At 39.2% G+C, this 18,996-nt stretch overlaps 1 protein-coding gene across 1 annotated transcript; it reads right to left on the minus strand.

Moving 5' to 3' along the window:
* Positions 1–594: 594 nt before the first annotated feature.
* etnk1 (ethanolamine kinase 1) lies at positions 595–17,127 on the minus strand. Its single transcript, XM_059325539.1, has 8 exons — positions 16,839–17,127; positions 14,784–15,043; positions 13,747–13,887; positions 10,925–11,067; positions 5,647–5,730; positions 5,404–5,564; positions 3,498–3,571; positions 595–3,275 (listed from the first exon to the last, which is right to left on the minus strand). The coding sequence occupies exons 1-8, from the start codon at positions 16,983–16,985 to the stop codon at positions 3,203–3,205; spliced, it is 1,083 nt and encodes a 360-aa protein (XP_059181522.1). The 5' UTR covers positions 16,986–17,127; the 3' UTR covers positions 595–3,202.
* Positions 17,128–18,996: the final 1,869 nt, after the last annotated feature.

The following is an 18,996-nucleotide window of genomic DNA, read 5'->3' on the forward strand; positions in this document are numbered from 1 at the left end:
CATTATTTTTTTCTCCAATAGATGTTGCTCTTGCTCCTCAGTTCCCACGGACAGCTGACTTTCACAACATTTCTGCAATAAAAAATATGGCTATTTTGTACCGATATGAATACAGGTGTGCTTTGAGATTTTGGCTTGCACTTTTCAAACAAAAAGTTTGAAAACCACTGGTTTAACCACATGCTTGCTACACAGGGCACATTTTCACTCCAGTGAGGTTGAATAAAAAGTGGAGAACACAATCACAACACAAGTGTCTTGATAAAGAAAATTATTAAATATTTTGTATAAAATTAAAGTGTGATAATTTGGTATGTATTAATGAAACTTTTTACAGGTTCTATTATTTTGTTGTAATAAAATTCCACAAAAATAACTATTTTAATTGAAAAGAGAGAATTTCCATTTCAACACCCAGAGACACAAGATGAAAAAGAAACACGCAGATAAGGGTAAATAGACTTTATTTTCAAAGCGTAATTGTTTACAGTATTGAAAATGTCATTTCTTATTTGACCTCTTACCCCAGGTAACTTTTCACTTTAATGAAACTTTTAGAAAACAAAAAAATAAAAGAACTCCCTCTATGTACATTCGTTCACATTTGAGAAAAAGCAAAGATATTATTACATGTGTTCACTGTACATATAAACATGTGCTAAAGTGGCCAGAGAAATTTAAGCGCAGACTTATGTACAATTTAAATAGTAGTAGAGGTTCATATAATTAGTAGTAATAAGATTACCTGTATGATGTAAGGTGAAAATGCACGTTTCAGGTACATGGGGAAATATTTCCCTGGTATAGTTGTTAACATTTTGAAAATCCTGAACAATTTGATTGGACAAACTGCATAAATGTATGCGTATTATGTGTAAATGTGGTCTGACAGGTTACTAACTGGACACCCAACAGAAAACAATCTTTCACAGAACCAACGCAAGTCAAACCAGTAACTTATCTCAACCCTTTACCACCAAGTACCCTTTTATGGAAGATTTTCACATTCAGTATGTAAAAAGCCAACATACATACACTTCAAATTTAAATTCCATCTTATTTCACCAGCTTGAAAGACACACAAGTCTAAATTAAAGACAGACGTGAAGTAAAAGGCCCATCCTTGAAACTTCAGAAACTGCTTGGTACAAAATAAGAGCTTTCACAGGCACAACAGTGTGAACATGAGACATGGACACTCCAGTCTTGTCAGTAATGGTCTCTTCACAGAACTTTGCAAACTTGTTACAGCAGAGAGCACCTGGGCAAACATGCGACCTACAGACTGCTTTGGAGGAAACAACATGTCCCACCACATTTGACATAATTTGTTTAAACTACTCTGAAAGCTATGAACCAGTTGCTGTTCTGACAAATAATGTTTCATTTTATTTAAAAATGCTATCATTTGCCCAGGAGTCATGTGCTGGAGCAAACATCCACATCCTCTCAAAGACCTCAGCCTCAACAAGTATAAAAAGTCTTTAGAATTATTCTCTTTGTGCTACATGGAAAATGATACAGTGTGCATTATGTACAAGCAAAAAACAGATGTCAGCACTTTGGTGTAGGCTTGTTAAAGTAACAAAGAGATAAACCTGTTTTTAAAGGGCTTCCTAAAGCTCATTAAAAAAACCATTAACATGAAGGTCAAAGGTGAATATTAAGAAGTTAGTGACAGCAGCCATTATTTTTTCCTCAAATAGATGGTGCTCTTGCTCCTGGGTCCCACTTACAGCTGACTTTCATAGCATTACTTTTTACTACTTTCAGATGTGTGTAACCAATACACTCCACTTTCGTTTCCACCAAAATCCACTTTTCTTTTAAGCAAACCTTTAACACTGAGCACTTTCAAATGATGGATGCCAACAGTGGCTCCCAATCTCAAGGCTGTATCCGACTTATCTTAATACACACATGAATGAAAACTGGTCTACAAGTGCATTAAATGTCCACACTTCATTAGGACTGAACAGCAGTGTTTTTGAAATATTAGAGATGATTCACAAATGTTCCCTGACATGGAGCAGACAACATAATGGTTTGGTCTCGTTTAGTACAGCATGTCTTACAGTCGATGTCACAGTGAATAAAGTGCCCAACGCTGCTAACTTACCAAGTGAACCACAACCAGATTTCCTAATCTAGCATTATGAACATGGAATGTTCAAATTACAGTGAGATGCAAACTTGTCCCCAGTTAGGATTTAAACAAAAGCCAGGAAAACGAAACATACATTACAGTGAAAACCTCCCTAAAGTCATGTGACTGCTCACTGATTCACAACTATGTAACTTAAGGGAGAGGTTAGATGTAAACACAAGACGCCCTGCTACAACTCACTGTCTCTACCTTCAGTCCAGAGAGTCAAAACATGTGAGCCCTCACCAAACTACACAGCAACAATGACTACACAGCTATTCTGGCGCACCACCCATGCATGGTATGCTGAGGAAAATAAGGGTGAAAACAAGAGAGTCACAAGGCAGGCCACAAGTTTTTTTTTTTTTGTTGTTGAGTGATTTAGCTCATCTCACATGGGGTTGAGGGACAGCACTGGCCTTTCCATGTTGGAATTTCTTCTTTTTTCCATTTTTCTTTGATCTTTAGCATACAAAGCAGGCTTTGTGTTGTTTTCATGTTGTTAATTTGGTCTTTGGCTGTGCTGGCCCTTTTGGGCTTTCCCTATGAATTCATATATGAACGTCTCCAGCCAATCAGATCAGTGTTTGGGCCACCTTTCTGTCACATAGGTGACTGTCAGTAATTCCACTTTTTCCTTTTTTAGAGTGATTTGAGCTACAAAGGCTGCTTACAACTACAAAACGCTGATATCATGTTATTATCGTAATTGATATTAGATTAATTATTAAAATTAAATCTATCTGGACAAATCCATGTGGGCTTCACATTATAGCAGGTCTTACGCTTGTACTTCACACACGCCCACATTACAAATGATTTGGGCTACCGGTTAACAAAGGTGTGACAGCAGAGGATGGACGAGCTTGTGGTCCATTCAATCTATAGAGATAAGGACATGTAGAGGGGACCTGTAGGCACTGAGCAGGACAGACTCAGTCTGGCTCTTCCCTACTTGGCCCCCTTTCAGGGCGCTCTGCAGTCGTCATGTGAGGCTGAGAGCAGATAGGAAGGGAGGAAGAGCGGGATGAAGAGAAGATGAGGGGGCGGGGGCTTTTATTCGGGTAAGTTCAGCGCAGCTACTTCCAGTTTCATCTTGAAGTACTGGTTGAAGCGCAGCACTGCATATCTAAGACACACAGAGAAAAGAGCAGGGTCAGCGATAAGATAAATACTTAAGTGACATTGTTCCATGGCTATCAGTGCAAAAATATCAGAAACACCCCCCACATACACTCATGAAACTCATGATATTTATCTGGATGCTTCACATTGTGTTCTTAAATATCTGATAAATGAAAATAGCTGTTGATAAAGTGTGATTCGGGGTTTATTTCATATGGAAACTTACCCTAAGAAGTCAAAGTCAATAGTGGAGACCTTGGCCTGAATCAGAGCCCAGAGGCCCCAGAAGAAATGAGATGCCTAGACACAGAGGAGAAAGAACAACACAGAGACACAAAAGATTAGCACGTTCTCTCCGTCGAAAAAAGTAAATGTCGTTTCTAATTACCCAACACAGCACACTCAAGCATGTACAAAGCCAGCAGAAGCCCTATGGCAACAACAACAAATAGCTGACACAGAAACACAATTGCTTTGCTTGCCCATCCTCCACACTGCCCTCTTTTCCTCTTGACAGTAAACAAGGCAGAGTGTGGCTCTGGGGAGAGCGCTGAGCCTCGGAGGGGTTACAAGTTGTCATTAAGAGTGCCTCCCATATGCTTGTCACATTAGTAAGCACATGATAAACATCTATCTCTCATTCAAAGCAGGTAGCGCAGGTTATAGCCCGCATCCCGTTGACTCTGTTTAACCCACATCTTACGATAATCCATGTTTGATGGCCCAACACCTGGCGGCAGGTCTGGAAAATCCACCCAGAACAAGGCCCCAGGACACTTATAGTGCTCTACAGGTGTTCAGTTTTTATTATTTGACAATTTCCTCGGCATACAGTCCAGCCTTACATATAACTAAATTATTAACCAACTATTTAACTACTTGTAAATATATAAAATGTTTATCTAATACTTTGAGGTTATATTTTTTGACCAGATCTAGGGCCAACTTTGTTTTACTGTGTTACTGTTTCCACTGCCCTCATGGCACATCAAAGAGTGTTTAAGCAAACAGAAATCATATGGGTGGGTATTAACTAATCGTGCCAAAATGATTTTCGTTATTGTCAGAAACAGGCGCTTCTGTTTGATGGTGAGAAACTGTATTGAGGCGATTATTGTAGTGCACAGCATGCACCACCGGGGGTCAGTCTCCACTAGAGGAACAAGTGGAATATATAATTTATTTGATCTAATTTCTGATTTTCTGAATTTTCTTCTGAGGGGTGCCTTGAAGCAGCGTTCACAGCTGAACTGCAGAATTTAATGTTTACTGACTAGTTGGTTAGCTTATTTTTTACTCATCTGGTGATAGCAACGCCCTGTCCTACACTGTGACAAAAATGTGCAGATCAAGGTAAATTTTAGCAGCTGGATAGTAAGCTAGGTTCTCACCAGGTACTCTGGCTTCCTTCCACAGTCCAAAAACATTCACTAAGGTTTAATTGGTGACTATAAATTGCCCGTAGAAGTGAATGACAGCCTGATTGTCTCTCTCTATGTGTCTGTGATAGTCTGGTGACCTGTCCAGGGTGTTCCCCGCCTCTCACCCAATGTCAGCTGGGATAAGCTCCAGCCCCCCATGACCAGACTGTGGATAAGCGGTTAGGATAATGAATGATTGGATAGTAAGCTAGCTAGCTTGCTAATTCCACCATGCTTTTTATGCTACACTGGTTGAAGTGGAGCTACGGGCTCTGTTCATTTGCATGTATTCTCCACGTTGCACACAGCCGGTTGAACATCTGCAAAGTTTCACGACAAGTATTTAATAAAAGCAAGACTTGTTTATTTAAGCTTACTGCATATTAGACACACATGATTGTGGGATAGCTAGACAATGTCTTACATAATAACTACTGTCAACAGCAGCTCAGCATTTTTTGTTTGTTTTTCGACAAAAACACTGCCATATATTGTATAACCTGGTGAGGGTGAACAATTGATATGGAAATTGCAATATGGTATAGTGCAATAACAATACTGCAGGAGGTACAGTATTTGTAAAAGCCAAACTATTGAGAATAACATAATAAAATGATCATTCTGTCCAATATTGTAAATTATAAAAGGTCTAAATGCCAGTCAGAAACTAGTCGCTCACTTTCATTGTGCATGTGCAACAAAAATGCTTACCAGGGAAAATCGGTTGACTTGGACATAAAGAACCTCCACCTCTCTGTCAGTCACTTCACTGCCCTGGCCCTTGTGCTCCTTATAGGCCTCCAGGTAGGAGCGGAGCCACTCCAGCTGAAAGGCCCGCTGTGGGTAGTGACTATAATCCACTTCATTCAGGCCTGCAACACATAAAACACATAAGTAAAAACACTTTATACACGCATCAGTTTATACACAACAGGCAGTCTAAGTTCTACTCACCAGCAAACTCATTGAAATGGTTCCCAATGTCGTAGGCTTGGTAATTGTACCCAGCATACTCGTAGTCAATGAACTTTACATTGCCTGGAGAGAGAAGCAGCATTGTTTAGACAAGAGACACAGGAAGCAGGCATCAAATGATTATGTGTTTTCCCTTTGATAACTCAGAATGTCAAGGCTTTTCTTCTCATTCTCTAACTTTTTTCCTGTCTGACTGGTTTGGCTGGCTTTTAGCCAATTTTGGGGCAAGAAGTAAGAGCTTGCATTTTGAGGAAAAGTACACTGTAAAGTGAGACTTCAGCACAGAAAATGAAATAAATGGAATTAAGAAAGACTTGTTTAAACTTTAGAGGTGTTCTTCTGAAAAAAGCAATAACAAGCACTTCTACACATGCACTAGAATGCCGTTTCGGGCAGATACATGCTTTAAACATTTAGGGATGTCAGAGTCAACATATATATTCACAATGAAATCTCTTGTTAAGGAAATGTGGGAAATATTAGGACTACAAGGGAAGCAGATAAGAACATATATCTAACTTGTGCATCTTCATGGAGTTTGAGCAGCCAATCTCCAATGATTTCTCAGTAAACAGATTTGATGAACTAGTAATAGCATTTTTTTCCCCCACAAGACAAACAAAATAAGCAGCCGGGATGCATTAGCAGAGATGAAAATGTGCAAAACCTGATGCAACACATGGAACACTTACAAAAACCTAGGGAATACATCTGGCGTTTCAGAGAGTGTTTGTTTTAGATACATGCACAGAATAAAAGGAAAATGGCCAAGTCACAATTATGTTTTAAAGAGATGGAGGAAAAAGGGGGGCGGAGGGACAAAGGGAGGAAGATAGTGAAATACAAAGAGAAAGTGGTGTGTAGAAAAGTACAGTGAGCTGCCAAAGCAAATGTACAGCAACACACTGTTTGATATAAGCCCTCTTAGAACTTTGTTGACTTACAGCAGACAATAAACTTGTCAGTAACTAAGCGCCAGATAGAGTTATAGCTTTTAAATACACACTAAACCTCCTAGACAAGCCAATTTAAACCTTTTTTTTTTAAGTCTTGTGATGTCCCCTACACCTTCAAGCCAAGCTATAGAGTTCTTGAGAAACAGCTTGAATGTTTAAAGTACATTCTTGACATCTACGTCTGAAAAAGTCTCTTTTAAAGTCATAAATCCGTGCACGGAGAGGAAGGGTCAAAGAATGTGTTGATTGCAAAGGCCAGCGAAAATATGTCGTGCCAGCATTAACAATGCACAAAGAGGAAAACACTCAAAATACAAACCCTTACTTTTACAAGCCCAGTTGTTACAGAGATCCAAGAACTCTTAAATGTTTCTGGTTTGTTTTGGTCTTGGTTAATTTAACTTGCTGAACATATGGAACATTAGTTTTTGAGGTGGTGCTGGACTACAGAGAAAGACACTTTGAGGTGGGTTACCAGCCGGCGTGTAGGTCCTAGCGGGACACAACTGAACACCTCCAGGCAGTGGCTATAGCCCCCCCTGTGCAGCAGATGAAAAGGTTGGGGCAAACACATCTTTCACACATGCTCACGCTCACACTGTCATACTTGTCTTTTTATCCTTTTCTTTTTGCTCCCACGCAGTGTCGAAACATCAGACCCTGCTGCCAGACATCCCATTCCTTCTCTTCCCCACCCCGCCCCCCACACATGCAACCTCACTTCCCCTTCTCGCAACACTCCCCTCCAATGCTCCCTTCCCATTGGTCCGCTGCAAACCCAATAGCGTGACACCTCTGTGGCTTCTGCAAGTGACAGAGTCTTTGAGAGGCTTCCTGTTTGGCTGCTGAGTTGCAGATTTTGTGGCCCTCGGGATCCAGTAAAATGTGTTATTTTTCTTTGCAAACAGCTGAGTAAAATGAGAGGGGCAGGGCAACGAAGGCAGCCTGTGTTGTAGGCTGAGAGACACAGTAAAGAGAGACAAAAAGCGGGAAGTTATAAAGCACTTCAAGTAGATTTCAACCTTTGGAAAACTGAGATAAATAATAGAGCTTTCACCACTTCTGTTTATGGTTTTAACGATACAGGAAGTGGTGGCTGCTCGGCTGTCGTGCCTGGCAGACTAAGTTTCAATTCAGCTATCACAGCAGCGAAGTGACAGGAAGCAGCATGGTAGCTGTTTATCTTTTCATGCCTAAACTGTTTTTCATGTCAACAAAAGGCTGTAAATGAGTGTAAGATGAGGACTGAGTCTGCAACGACATTTTAGAAAGCTTGAGCTGGGCGCGGTCAGAAATGTAGAAACCATCGCTTGGAACTGAATTCCCTGGACTCTATTGTGGTGGACATTCCATTGTGGCTGTCATCTGTAGGAGTGGTTTAGCTGTATTTGCAGTGTCAAGACATAATGTGATAAAAATTAAAAGATAATGGGATAAGGGGAAACTCCTTATTCTGGCTTTTAAAAAGACAATGCTTCCAAACAGAAGTGCAGATAATCTCTGTTTTTCTTATTGAAGCCTGAAACATGATTCTGCAAGTCTGCACAGTCTATAATATGTCTCTGCAAGATACTATTCATTAGCTTAGTATTTGCTTGTTGTATTTTTCACAACTAAATGTAGAAGAATCCAAGGAAGTTCCATGCTAGTTGTTCAAACTGGCTTGCTTACCTTGCTAAGCAGGTTGGCATAAATATTTGAAATGCAGAACCACATATTCAAATGAGATTCTGCAGGTGTGCACATCTACTTATCTGTGACCTTTGGTTACCAAGAAACGTTTTTCCTGTGTGTTTAGGCAAAGGTAATTCATTGCATTTTTACAGAAGCATGTTTCGGCTTCAAGGGATAAAGCTGATGATATTCTATATTCTTATTAATGTCAACAAATCCCTCGAAAAGACCAAAATCAGCAATTCATTTGTACATCTTTCAAGACTTTACAACTACCACACTCATCCCTTCTCTAAAAATGAGGTCACACAATGTACATTTTAATTTAAAAAAAAAAAAGGTTTTGTAGTTTCCTGAAACAGCTGGGCACAGCAATTTTTTAGCAAATGTTACTCAAACATGAATAAACAGTGAATTTATTGACTATTTCCACAACATTTGGTGTTTTGATGAGAATGTATAGCAGCAGGGTGATTTGTGTGGCATTAATTCTAAATAAACTTCATTGTGTTCATCATGTGACCCAGAGAAACAGTGTGACTCATTGTGTTCTTAATAGTTGCTGGACAACAATGGAGCTCTATGTCACAGAGGAATGAGCTATATTTAGGGTTTTGGCTGCACAAAGTTCCATCAACATAATGTTGGTTTTGACTTTTTCACGAGATTTGCTGACGATATTAAAAATACAGAACATCACCAGACTTGTTCTTCAACTTGTAGGGTCTGCCCAGTGAGGAGAGAGGAGCAGTGACGGAAAGGAGCTTTACACTTTAGGCAGTTGGCTGGTGCTCAGAGTGGTTTAAAGCAAGTGCAAACCATAAAAAAAACAGTTGTGTATTACTACTGTCAGAGGGACAACTGGTGAGCGAGTAGCATTGGAGGGTAAGAGGTAGGTATGTGGCTCCTACTGCTGCCATGAACTCATCCCGTTTAGCCTGAGCAGTGGGCAGACTACGCGAGGGCCCTCAAAGCCGACTGTGCGTGAGGTTTGTCTCTCTCCATTGCCTCCCCAGGGCAGGGCGGCGCAGGGCAGCCATAGCCTCGGCTGTCATTCCTGGGGGAGAGAGGCTAGACACAAGGAGCTGTGAGAAGGGCCCCGCCCCTCGCCGCGAACCGACGAGGGGGCTGACAGCTCTTAAACACCCCCACCCCAACTCCCACATACATTAAAAAAATCTCTTCTTTCCCCCCCTTTTCTTATTCGTCATACTCGTTTTTCATTCCTCTGTTAAGAAGACAAAGACTAGAACAGTTTCACTGGCTGGTACAGTCTCATTGACCAGTATAATCAAAGTCACTCAGAGCAAACGCAAGCTAAAAAGTTTGCTTGAGGACTGGCTGCTTCACCAAAAAAAAGAAAGAAAAAAAAGACATTGCTAAAGCACCAAAAACATGTGCTGTCAATAAACCTAAGACTTGGTATGTGGTATGATGTAATGGTATCGTTTGTTCAGGCTGATAACAGTGGTTTACATTCTGAGTCTTCAGCACAGAATTAGAACGACACATCAGACAAATTAGAAAAATAATGAAATCCATATTAGAAAGGCTTTACTTGGCAACTCTGAGGGAGGCATTATTACAGGGGCCTTCCATGATATAAATATATGGTATGGAAATCAAAATCCAGATGTAGGGATGCACCAACCTCGTAGTGATATCCTTTACTGGGCTGATACCAACTCTAATAGCTGGATTGGGTATTGGTGACAATGGGCTGATTTACTTAATACAATTTCATTTATGTACTATATACATTATATAATATTTAAAACGACTGGTTGCTGAATAAAAGGGTTTATAGTTGGTTCTCACTCATTTTGGAGATTTTTTACCATGTGGCAGCTGCATGATTCATTATTTAAATATGAAATAACAATTAAGTAAATTTATATATTATTTTCTTTTCTTTTCTTTTCATTGAAATTTTCAGCCAACATTCCCAGGGTTGGGCAAATATATACCACATCATCAAATGAACACAAATGTTGCATCACTTAACATAACAATCACAGCCTTACTTATCTAAAAAAGTTAGAGGAAACAATATCTAGAAACAAAAAAATATAATGCTAAGTCATTTGGGTGTAATTAAAGTCAGAATTGTCTGTAAAAAAAGTTGTGAAAGCAATTTTTAATGCAAGTCTGATGATTTACAAATAAAAGAATGATGAAAGAATGAATTGTTATTGGCCGATACCCAAAGCCCAGGTATTGGTATCAGACCTGAAGAAGTCAGATCAGTGCATCCCTAAAGACTAAATCAAATCTGTGCCAACTGAGTTGCTTTAATACACATTTGTCAAATTTATTGGAGACAGAGGCAGACAACTTTGCCCCACCCTCTAATCCCAATCAGTCAACAAAAGTTTGTGCTCTTTGTCCTATTTCAAATGAGGATTCCATCTCGAGCAGATAGTAAATAAACGGGTTTGTCTTGTCTGACCGTTCTAATTCTACGTCTGCAGCCCTATGCAAACATTGACAATGAGTGAAGCATGTGACTACGGGGAAGTGCAGTTAATGCAATCCTACCTGAGCGCAGAGACCAATGCAGTTCACACTACAACACAATTCAGTCACACAGTAATGTCTATGACTACACTTGTGCAGTAAATACTCACCTGCCTCCTCATTATAGATTATGTTTTTGCAGAGCAGGTCATTGTGGCAGAGGACTACGGGGGAGCCCAACACAGACAAGCTCTGCTGGAGCCACACCAGCTCTTCTCGGAGGCACCGTGGGCTGGGCACCTCCTCTCTCAACCTGGGGGAGGCAGAGAGTCAGAGAGGGTGAGTACTGAATATTGAAAGAGGTAGGAGCAGCAAGAGTATTAATAGAATGACAGATGGAGGGAGAGTCAGTACAGAGAACCTGAAAGTAGACATAGAAATTTAGATGAGGTGAGAAAAAGGAACAGAAAATAAAAAGGGAAGAGAGGGAAATTCATAGCACACAATACATTTCATGTGGTAAAAGTGAAGGAAAAAGGAAAAAAAAGACAACAGATGTGTCTCATAAAAAACTAATTGGAGCAAAAATATTTTTTGAAAATAAGTTTCATTAAAAGAAAAAGGTCAAATGACTCAGAATTTGACTACTGAAGTTATTTTAAAGAGACAGATTAATTATCAGTTGATTCAGTTTCCATAAAGGAAATTCAACCATGTTTAAGCTCAGTTACTGTGGTAATTTATATTGGGGACTATCTTGAAATACATGTCAGACTAGCTAGACCACTAGAAATAAGCCTGGTTTATTTGGTAAACTCGCTTCATGTAACAGGCCTTAGGAGAGGATTGCCTGACAATGAACATTGTGTAACACAAAACTGAAGCCAACTTCAATCCTCGTGGTTGTCAACGCTCCACCTATTTAACATACATGAACCTTCCCTATCTCCTTACAGTGTAAATATTTGGGTGGTTTCAAATAAATAAAGTTATAGTTGGGATCATAGGAGGTTGGAATGGAGGTGGGGAAACTATATGTAATAAACCGCAAATTTAGTTTAGCTTAGATTTGGCTAGGACATAATACACCAATTTACTTATTTTGGGTTCCTCTGGGTTTATGTTTTTTATCCATATTATTCACACCATTTATTTTTGTATTTCATCCCACTCACTGTGTGAATTTAAATATATGTACATCTATAATGGAAATGTAATTACTTTAGAGGGTAGATTTATTATGCAATGGCAACACAATATTTTAGTTACTCGAATTTTCCTCAATTATGACTTCAAAAAGGGGAAAAATGTGTCCAAAAATAAATGAACAACATAAAATATTGAGGTGGGCTCCATGTAGGGCTGGGTAATATAACAATATGTATAGTCAAAATGCTATATATAAATGTAAAATCATATTCTATAGAGGTGCTTTTTTGCAAATATAGTGTATGGAAAATACAAAATGTGAATATTGTGATATATATCATTATGGAGGTATGAAATGACCTGCGATGACCAAGACAGAAGATTTCGACTACACCGCCCAGCTCTACCTCTATGGAAATCAACAGCTTGCAAAGTCAGTGTTTGTTTTGGACTCATTTTAGATGCCAACATACAAGAAGAAGTTGTTATTGCCAAGTAATGCTCAAACACTCAAGGCTTCATGGTGCCAAAATGCCCCAAGTCCAAGCTCAATCATGAAGCGCATTTGTTTTGTTTTGTGTCAAAACCGACACACCCAGAAACTATAAATACATATTTAGATGGAGATATAATTAATTCTCGTTCTACAACACAGGGTTGCACAACAGCATGTGACTTGTGGTCCCGTTATGCTACACAAGAAAGAAAAAAATAAATAAATAAATGTTTTTTTCTGCTGAAGTAAGAGGATGAGTTAAAGAGTCTCACAGCCTGAGGAAAAAAGCTTCTCTGTAGATACTTCTGCATCCCTTGCCAGATGGCAGTAGGGTGAACAGGCTGCTGCTGGGGGGCAATTGTCTCTGAATATCCTTTGGTTAAAGGATAATTAAGTTACTTGATATGATTCAACAATTAAAGGAAAATAAGATCCACTGTGCTAACTAAGGGTAATATTAAGGCTGGGCGATATATCAATATGAAAAATATATCGATATATTTTTAAATGTGATATGGAATTTGACCATATCGCATATATATTGATAGAGTTCAAATTTGCACTGTGATCCTTGCTCCAGGCAAGCTGCTTTATATAGAAATGCTGCCCTTACTTATTTAGTAAGGGCTTACTTATTTAGTTCTTTTGTAATGTTATATATATATATATATATATAGTTAGTCATATGGAGCTACGCTTTTCTATTTCATATGTAAAGACAGTGTCACTTTTCACTCTGCTGGGTGCCAGAGCTGTGAACTGAAGTCACACCTGAGATTATGAAAGGAATTCCAAATACTCCCTCAGACATGTGAGACATTACCTCCACTATTGGGAACTGTTGTGTTGTGCCATCTCACATGAGCTTGTTTGAATCATTTATGACTCACTGATAAGAGATCATGAGTCATCGTTCCACGTGGAGATGTATACAAAAGGCAAATGTATTTATTAAGGGGGGGTTTCTTATAGTACTTTATGTCTACTTAAATTCAGGACAGGGTTGGTCAAAAATATGACAATATTAAACTCTTTCAAATTACTTTTATAGTCCAAATTTATATTTTCAATCACTACTTTTTTTTGCTTAGTTTTATCTATGTAATTGGGCTTTTTAATTAAATTTTAAGTCTAAGTACTATTATGTAATCTTATAGGACCTGCAGATAACCTGTCTGGTGAATCTGTTCAATTTGTTATAGAACAGACTTTGGACTCCCCCAGGCCAGTTGGAACGAAACTGTTTTCAGCTTCAAACTTGATCAGCACACTTTACATTCAACAGGGAAGAGTCAAACTGAAGTGCCTGCCAGATTTCAGAAACCTGAATCTTCCACATGAACTCACCTGGCATTCTTCTGAGGGTCCTTGAAGTACTTGGGGATGAGGGCAAAGTACTTGCCCATCTTCAGCCACAGGTCAGACTGGGGCACCCAGCCATTGTGAGCATGGATGGCATGGTACTTGGCCAGCTGCCTGGCAATGAGACTGCAAGAAAAAAAAAGACAGAAAATGGAGGATTTTAATTACAGCGGCAAGCAGTGATATGCAACTGGGCAATGAATTGTGATGGCAAATATATGTTGAAATTCTTTTAAGACTTAAAATGGAACAAGATTCAGCATGTGGAAACATTTGTTCCTCTACAACATGTCCTCTGTCTGTCAAATACATCTATAAGATGAATAAGAGTTACTTGACTTGGTTAATAACTATTTTGGTGAAACCATAAAACAGTTGTTGTTAATTAGTTTACTACCTATTATTTCACCAGATTGAAGTTTATGAAATATTCACCTTAGCCTTGCCTACTTTTTGGTGAAACCTTTAAAAGCACAATGAATAGGATTTTTCCTTAAAAAACATGTTTTTACAAATATCAAAAAGAATCTCCCCAAATTATCAATCATGACCCACTGGAAGTGTGTGACAGGGTGTGTATCAGGAGAGACCCTGGGCTGCCTTTTACTGTGTTGATGTTTTGGGGCGTGGCCTGGCCGACACCAGAATTTGTGTTATCTGAGTGGAAAGCTCGGGAAACTCTAACGTCTCCTGTCTGGACACGAATACTGTGCATATAATAACTAGCCAGACTGATGATCGTTACACTAGCCAGGAGAGGAGGGGACAACTTTAAACATTGTGTTTACAAACAGCAACAGACAAATCTTACTCATTCTGCCTTTAAGCCAATGGCTATGACTATACAGTTCCATACTGTGGCTGTGCTGATAGTACAAGAATGTGTGTGTTTAAGTGTTTCAAGCCTGCACGACTGGCCTGGTAAGTCAGCCCAAGTCATAGATCAAACCCTTCAGTCAGATAACTTTGTGTGAACACCCCTCAAGACAACTCTTTACATAACAAAGCTTTTTTTTTTTTACCTGAACACAGGTTGGCTGCGGATGTGCTCAGGCTCCAGAGCAGTTCCTTGCAGAAATTCGTAACAAAGGCCGTTGTTGAAGGTGCAGTATAGTTGTGGCGCGCACCGGTTTGCATGTAGTACTCTGAAACTTTTTACTTCATTCTCCCGGTCTACCAACAACTCTGTTTTGTTGCCATAAATACGGACCAGAACCACATCCTGCATTACTGGACCCAAGTAGCAGCCCAGCAACTTATTGGTTATCCCGTCCGTGAAAAACTGCAGAGACAAATAGAGGAAAGAGTGGGGAACAGGTGAGTGAAGGGTGGGGAAAAAAATCATAATTTGTCATGTGCTTCAACAAGCTAGCTTGCCGGTAACAGTGGGGCCATCCTCCACATTATACTATTCAAGTACTGTGCACAACATTTTTTTGAGTATTACATAAGTTCTGAGTGGAGTCAAAATCTGACAAGCTACACAAAAAAGAGAAGAGGAATCAATGTAGCACTGGAAAATTAGGGCTCGTCTGGGTTTATTTACGCTGAACTGTCTATGCTATGAAGCTGGGAACATTTTTTTGAGGGGGTGGAGATGGGAGGTGCCAACATACCAGCCCTAATTGTTCACTCTATAAGGGATTGACTGAGAAAAACATGACGGTCAGGAATTTTATTTTTCATGAGGAAGCTATGGCAGGCATTTGCTGAGTTCCCACTTTGCTCTCATTGATGAATATAGGCAAGGGTGGCGGAGCATGTGACCAGCTCTCATCCTCACTGTGTTTACCAAGCAGAGCCACACCCCCAGCCTGTTACTGGAAAAAGAAAAATAATTCACATTCTGGGGGCCTGCCCAGGCTGTAATGTTGAGCATATGTCCCACCATGCTTCTCTGGGATAATATGATGTCATATTAGGATATAATTCCCCCCTGTTTTGTTTGCTTTAGGTTAATTAGTTTGACTTTGTCAGATCAAAGAAGCCACTTATAGGAATAAAATAAGTACATAAAAGTAGCCCAAAGTTCACAAGAACACCATGAACACTTTAAACAAAAAGTAGCCCCTGGGCCCCCAACCGACCTCATATACTCTGTCACAGCATGATGATAACTATGACCTAAATCAGGGATGGGCAACTTAAATGCTGGAGGGGGCCACAATTTTTCATGGACACTAACACAGGGCCACATATAGGACCGTGCACTTAACCAGATTTTAAGTTTACAGTGCAGTAACTTAACATATTTCATGCTCAGATGCATGTATAACTGTAAAAATAAATACAAAAGGTTTGAAGCAAATAAAAAATAACCACCTACTGTGATTTCTTTTTTATCAGTAGACGAACAGCAGACCAACATTAATTGCAAGAAGTAATTTTGTGCATTTTAACACTGCACTTTTAAGATTTCTTGTTCAAATGCATGTAGCTGTACTGAGGGCCACTTCAAGTGAGGGTGCGGGCCGTATGCGGCCCCCGGGCCTCCAGTTGCCCGTCCCTGACCTAAACTGACAGACACACCTCTCCCCTTTATGTATAACCGCCTCCAGGCAAAACTGCAGCAAAGCGCATTATATAACATGCAAAAGGATGTTTAACTTCAGAGAAACATGTTGTAACTCAAACGAACAGGTGTGGCTGGATTTGCAGGCTGAAGCTGCCGCTGTTTGGTTATAACCTGAAGTGACGCAGGTGCTATTTGCAAAGGCAAAACATTAACTCTAACTGGGGGAAATTGCCGCAGTGTGTTCTGGGGTTTTAATACAGCGAGGAAATTACCTACCATCTGTCTGTGGATGTCAACAGCTATTTTATAGCGACATTAAAATCCATCTTGGCATTTCAGTTTCCTGTGGTGTCACTATAATAGCTGGTTTCGTGTGTCATTTGCTCCTGGAATAAATTAGTGTTAGCTCACTTGAGTTTTTCACACGAGAACACGCTGCTGGCTTACACCAGTTTTCACGACTTGAACTTCAAAGCAGGACTGAACCAGCTACGGGGGGAGGTAGAGACACGACGTAGCAAGCAGACTAGCAGTGAAATGTTTAAAATAAAATAAACTGCACCTTCAGTTTGACCTCAGATGGCTTCCAGTTCGGTCTCAGCTCCTTAATCAGCTTCAGTGCACCGGATCTGTAGTCGCTTTCGTCCACTGTCACGTCTATTTTGGGCACCACGGGAGCCTCGTCGGGTACGTGAATGTAGTTGGCCATTGCTTTATTTCTCTGAATATCTCCAACTCTGACGCTTAGTGTGTTGTATGCAACGGCTAAATGCGCAATGTATGAAAATGTGTGGCTGTCTGCGGGTATATAATCCTTGAGTAGTCGGTGTGCGGCAACGCCTCTCAAAAAATCCCACCCACCAGAGAAAAAAAGTTCCCCTGATGCATGCTGGTAGGCGAGTGACTCACTAGAGAGGCGCTTGGTTAAAGTTTCAGGGTGCACCGTCGGCGGAGCTTAAACATAAAAAAACAAACAAATATCGTCATCCTGTTAAAATAATCGCCTAACTCGTTTTTTCACGTTTTGCAGGACACACAAAAAACTTCACCAAAAGTGTAACATATGACATTTATTGATCATTTCACTCAAAAAGGATGTAACAAAGGATGGCTATTGGCATAGTAATAACACTGTGTAAATTATGTAACTTAAGAGAAATAAATTACTTTGTGACTTAAGCAAGATATTGTTAGAACTTATATGAGGACATATTAAAACATTTAAATCAAACAATCAATTATTAACAATAAAAAAATCCCTCTCTTTATTGAAAATTGGGAACATGCAGAACATGCCCAGAAGGTTCTAGATATTCTTCCTATAATGAATAAATATGATTAAACAAATATATTTTAAAAAACGTACAGTCATGGAAAAAATTATTAGACCCTTGTTTTCTTCAATTTCTTGTTAATTTTAATGCAATTAAAGGTACATTCGTTGGGACAAATATAATGATAACAACAAAAATAGCTCATGCGAGTTTAATTTAAGAGCTGATATCTAGACATTTTCCATGTTTTTTTTTATGATAATTTTGGTTATTATCAAGAAAACCATGGAAAATGGCTAGATACATATTGATTTGATATTGACACAAATATTGATTTCAATCATAAAAATATTATTATAAGAAGGTCTCTGAGGTCTATGTGTGTGAAATTCACCAATTACAATGAAAGGTAAAGGAGCATTTGACATCTATATTGGAAAATAATGTATTACATGCATAGTTTTTTAAGGTTTTAAGGTAATTTTCTTTGATCTTGTCTTTTACACCGGTTCATATGAGCTAATGTGAATTCCCTTAGGTGAAATGGTATTATATGTTTGTTTTTTCATTTTATGTGTTAAGTTGAGCCCACCAACTTCTAAACAAGGCACTTAAACCTTAACATTTGAATAGTTTATTAAGTCGGTCGTCCTCGGTGGATACATACAAGCGCACACATGTAACGCACTATGCTTCCGACGTCATATCCGTAATCTACTTGAATGAATGAGCTTTGTGTGTCACGTCAGAGCAATAAATGTCAGAGCCGTGAAGCCCTGCGGTGGGTCAGACGCAAAAAGGGTAAATCCATTTGAACTCCTAATAATCCGGCTTTCCAGTCTCGTATACACGCACCTGGGCTGTTAGCTGTAAAGGAGCAACCTGAAAGTTAATGTTTCTATGAGCACAATGTATTTCTGCTGGTTGGGCCTTGTAATAACAGGCTGAGTTAAAGCTCTTGTATTATTCCTCATTGCATTGCATGCGTCCCCAGTCCTGTGTATGTAGTCACAACATACTGGAAAAGCCTGTATCACATCTAATATATATATATATATATATATATATATATATATATATATATATATATATCTTATTTGATGTTATGGTAATGAACGTAATGACAAACAGAATACATTATGTACTTGATTGTCAGGAAAATAAATAAATCATGCTGCTTTTCCAAGAAAAACAGAACCACACTAAATAACCAATAATAGATACAAAACAACCCCAAAAAAATGACTACAAGGAGGCATAACACAACCTAAATCAATGCTAAATGACATCAAAGAGACAAAATCACCAAAAATGACACACAAAAATACTACAGAGACACAAACAACCAAAAGGAGACACACAATGACTACAAAGAGAGGCAAAATGATCATGCACAAAATGAACTACAAAATGGCGAAAAGATGCCTAACTACTGAGAGATGCAAA

This window comes from Centropristis striata, chromosome 22 (genome assembly GCF_030273125.1).
Source record: "Centropristis striata isolate RG_2023a ecotype Rhode Island chromosome 22, C.striata_1.0, whole genome shotgun sequence".
In the NCBI taxonomy this organism is placed as follows: domain Eukaryota; kingdom Metazoa; phylum Chordata; class Actinopteri; order Perciformes; family Serranidae; genus Centropristis; species Centropristis striata.

Coding starts and splice junctions, on each gene's coding strand:
- etnk1 (XM_059325539.1), bottom strand. CDS start 16,985: ATGGCCAACTACATTCACGTACCCGACGAGGCTCCCGTGGTGCCCAAA. Junction 15,044..16,838: donor CATCTGAGGTCAAACTGAAG/GTGCAGTTTATT, acceptor TTGTCTCTGCAG/TTTTTCACGGACGGGATAAC. Junction 11,068..13,746: donor GACCCTCAGAAGAATGCCAG/GTGAGTTCATGT, acceptor TGCCTCCCCCAG/GTTGAGAGAGGAGGTGCCCA.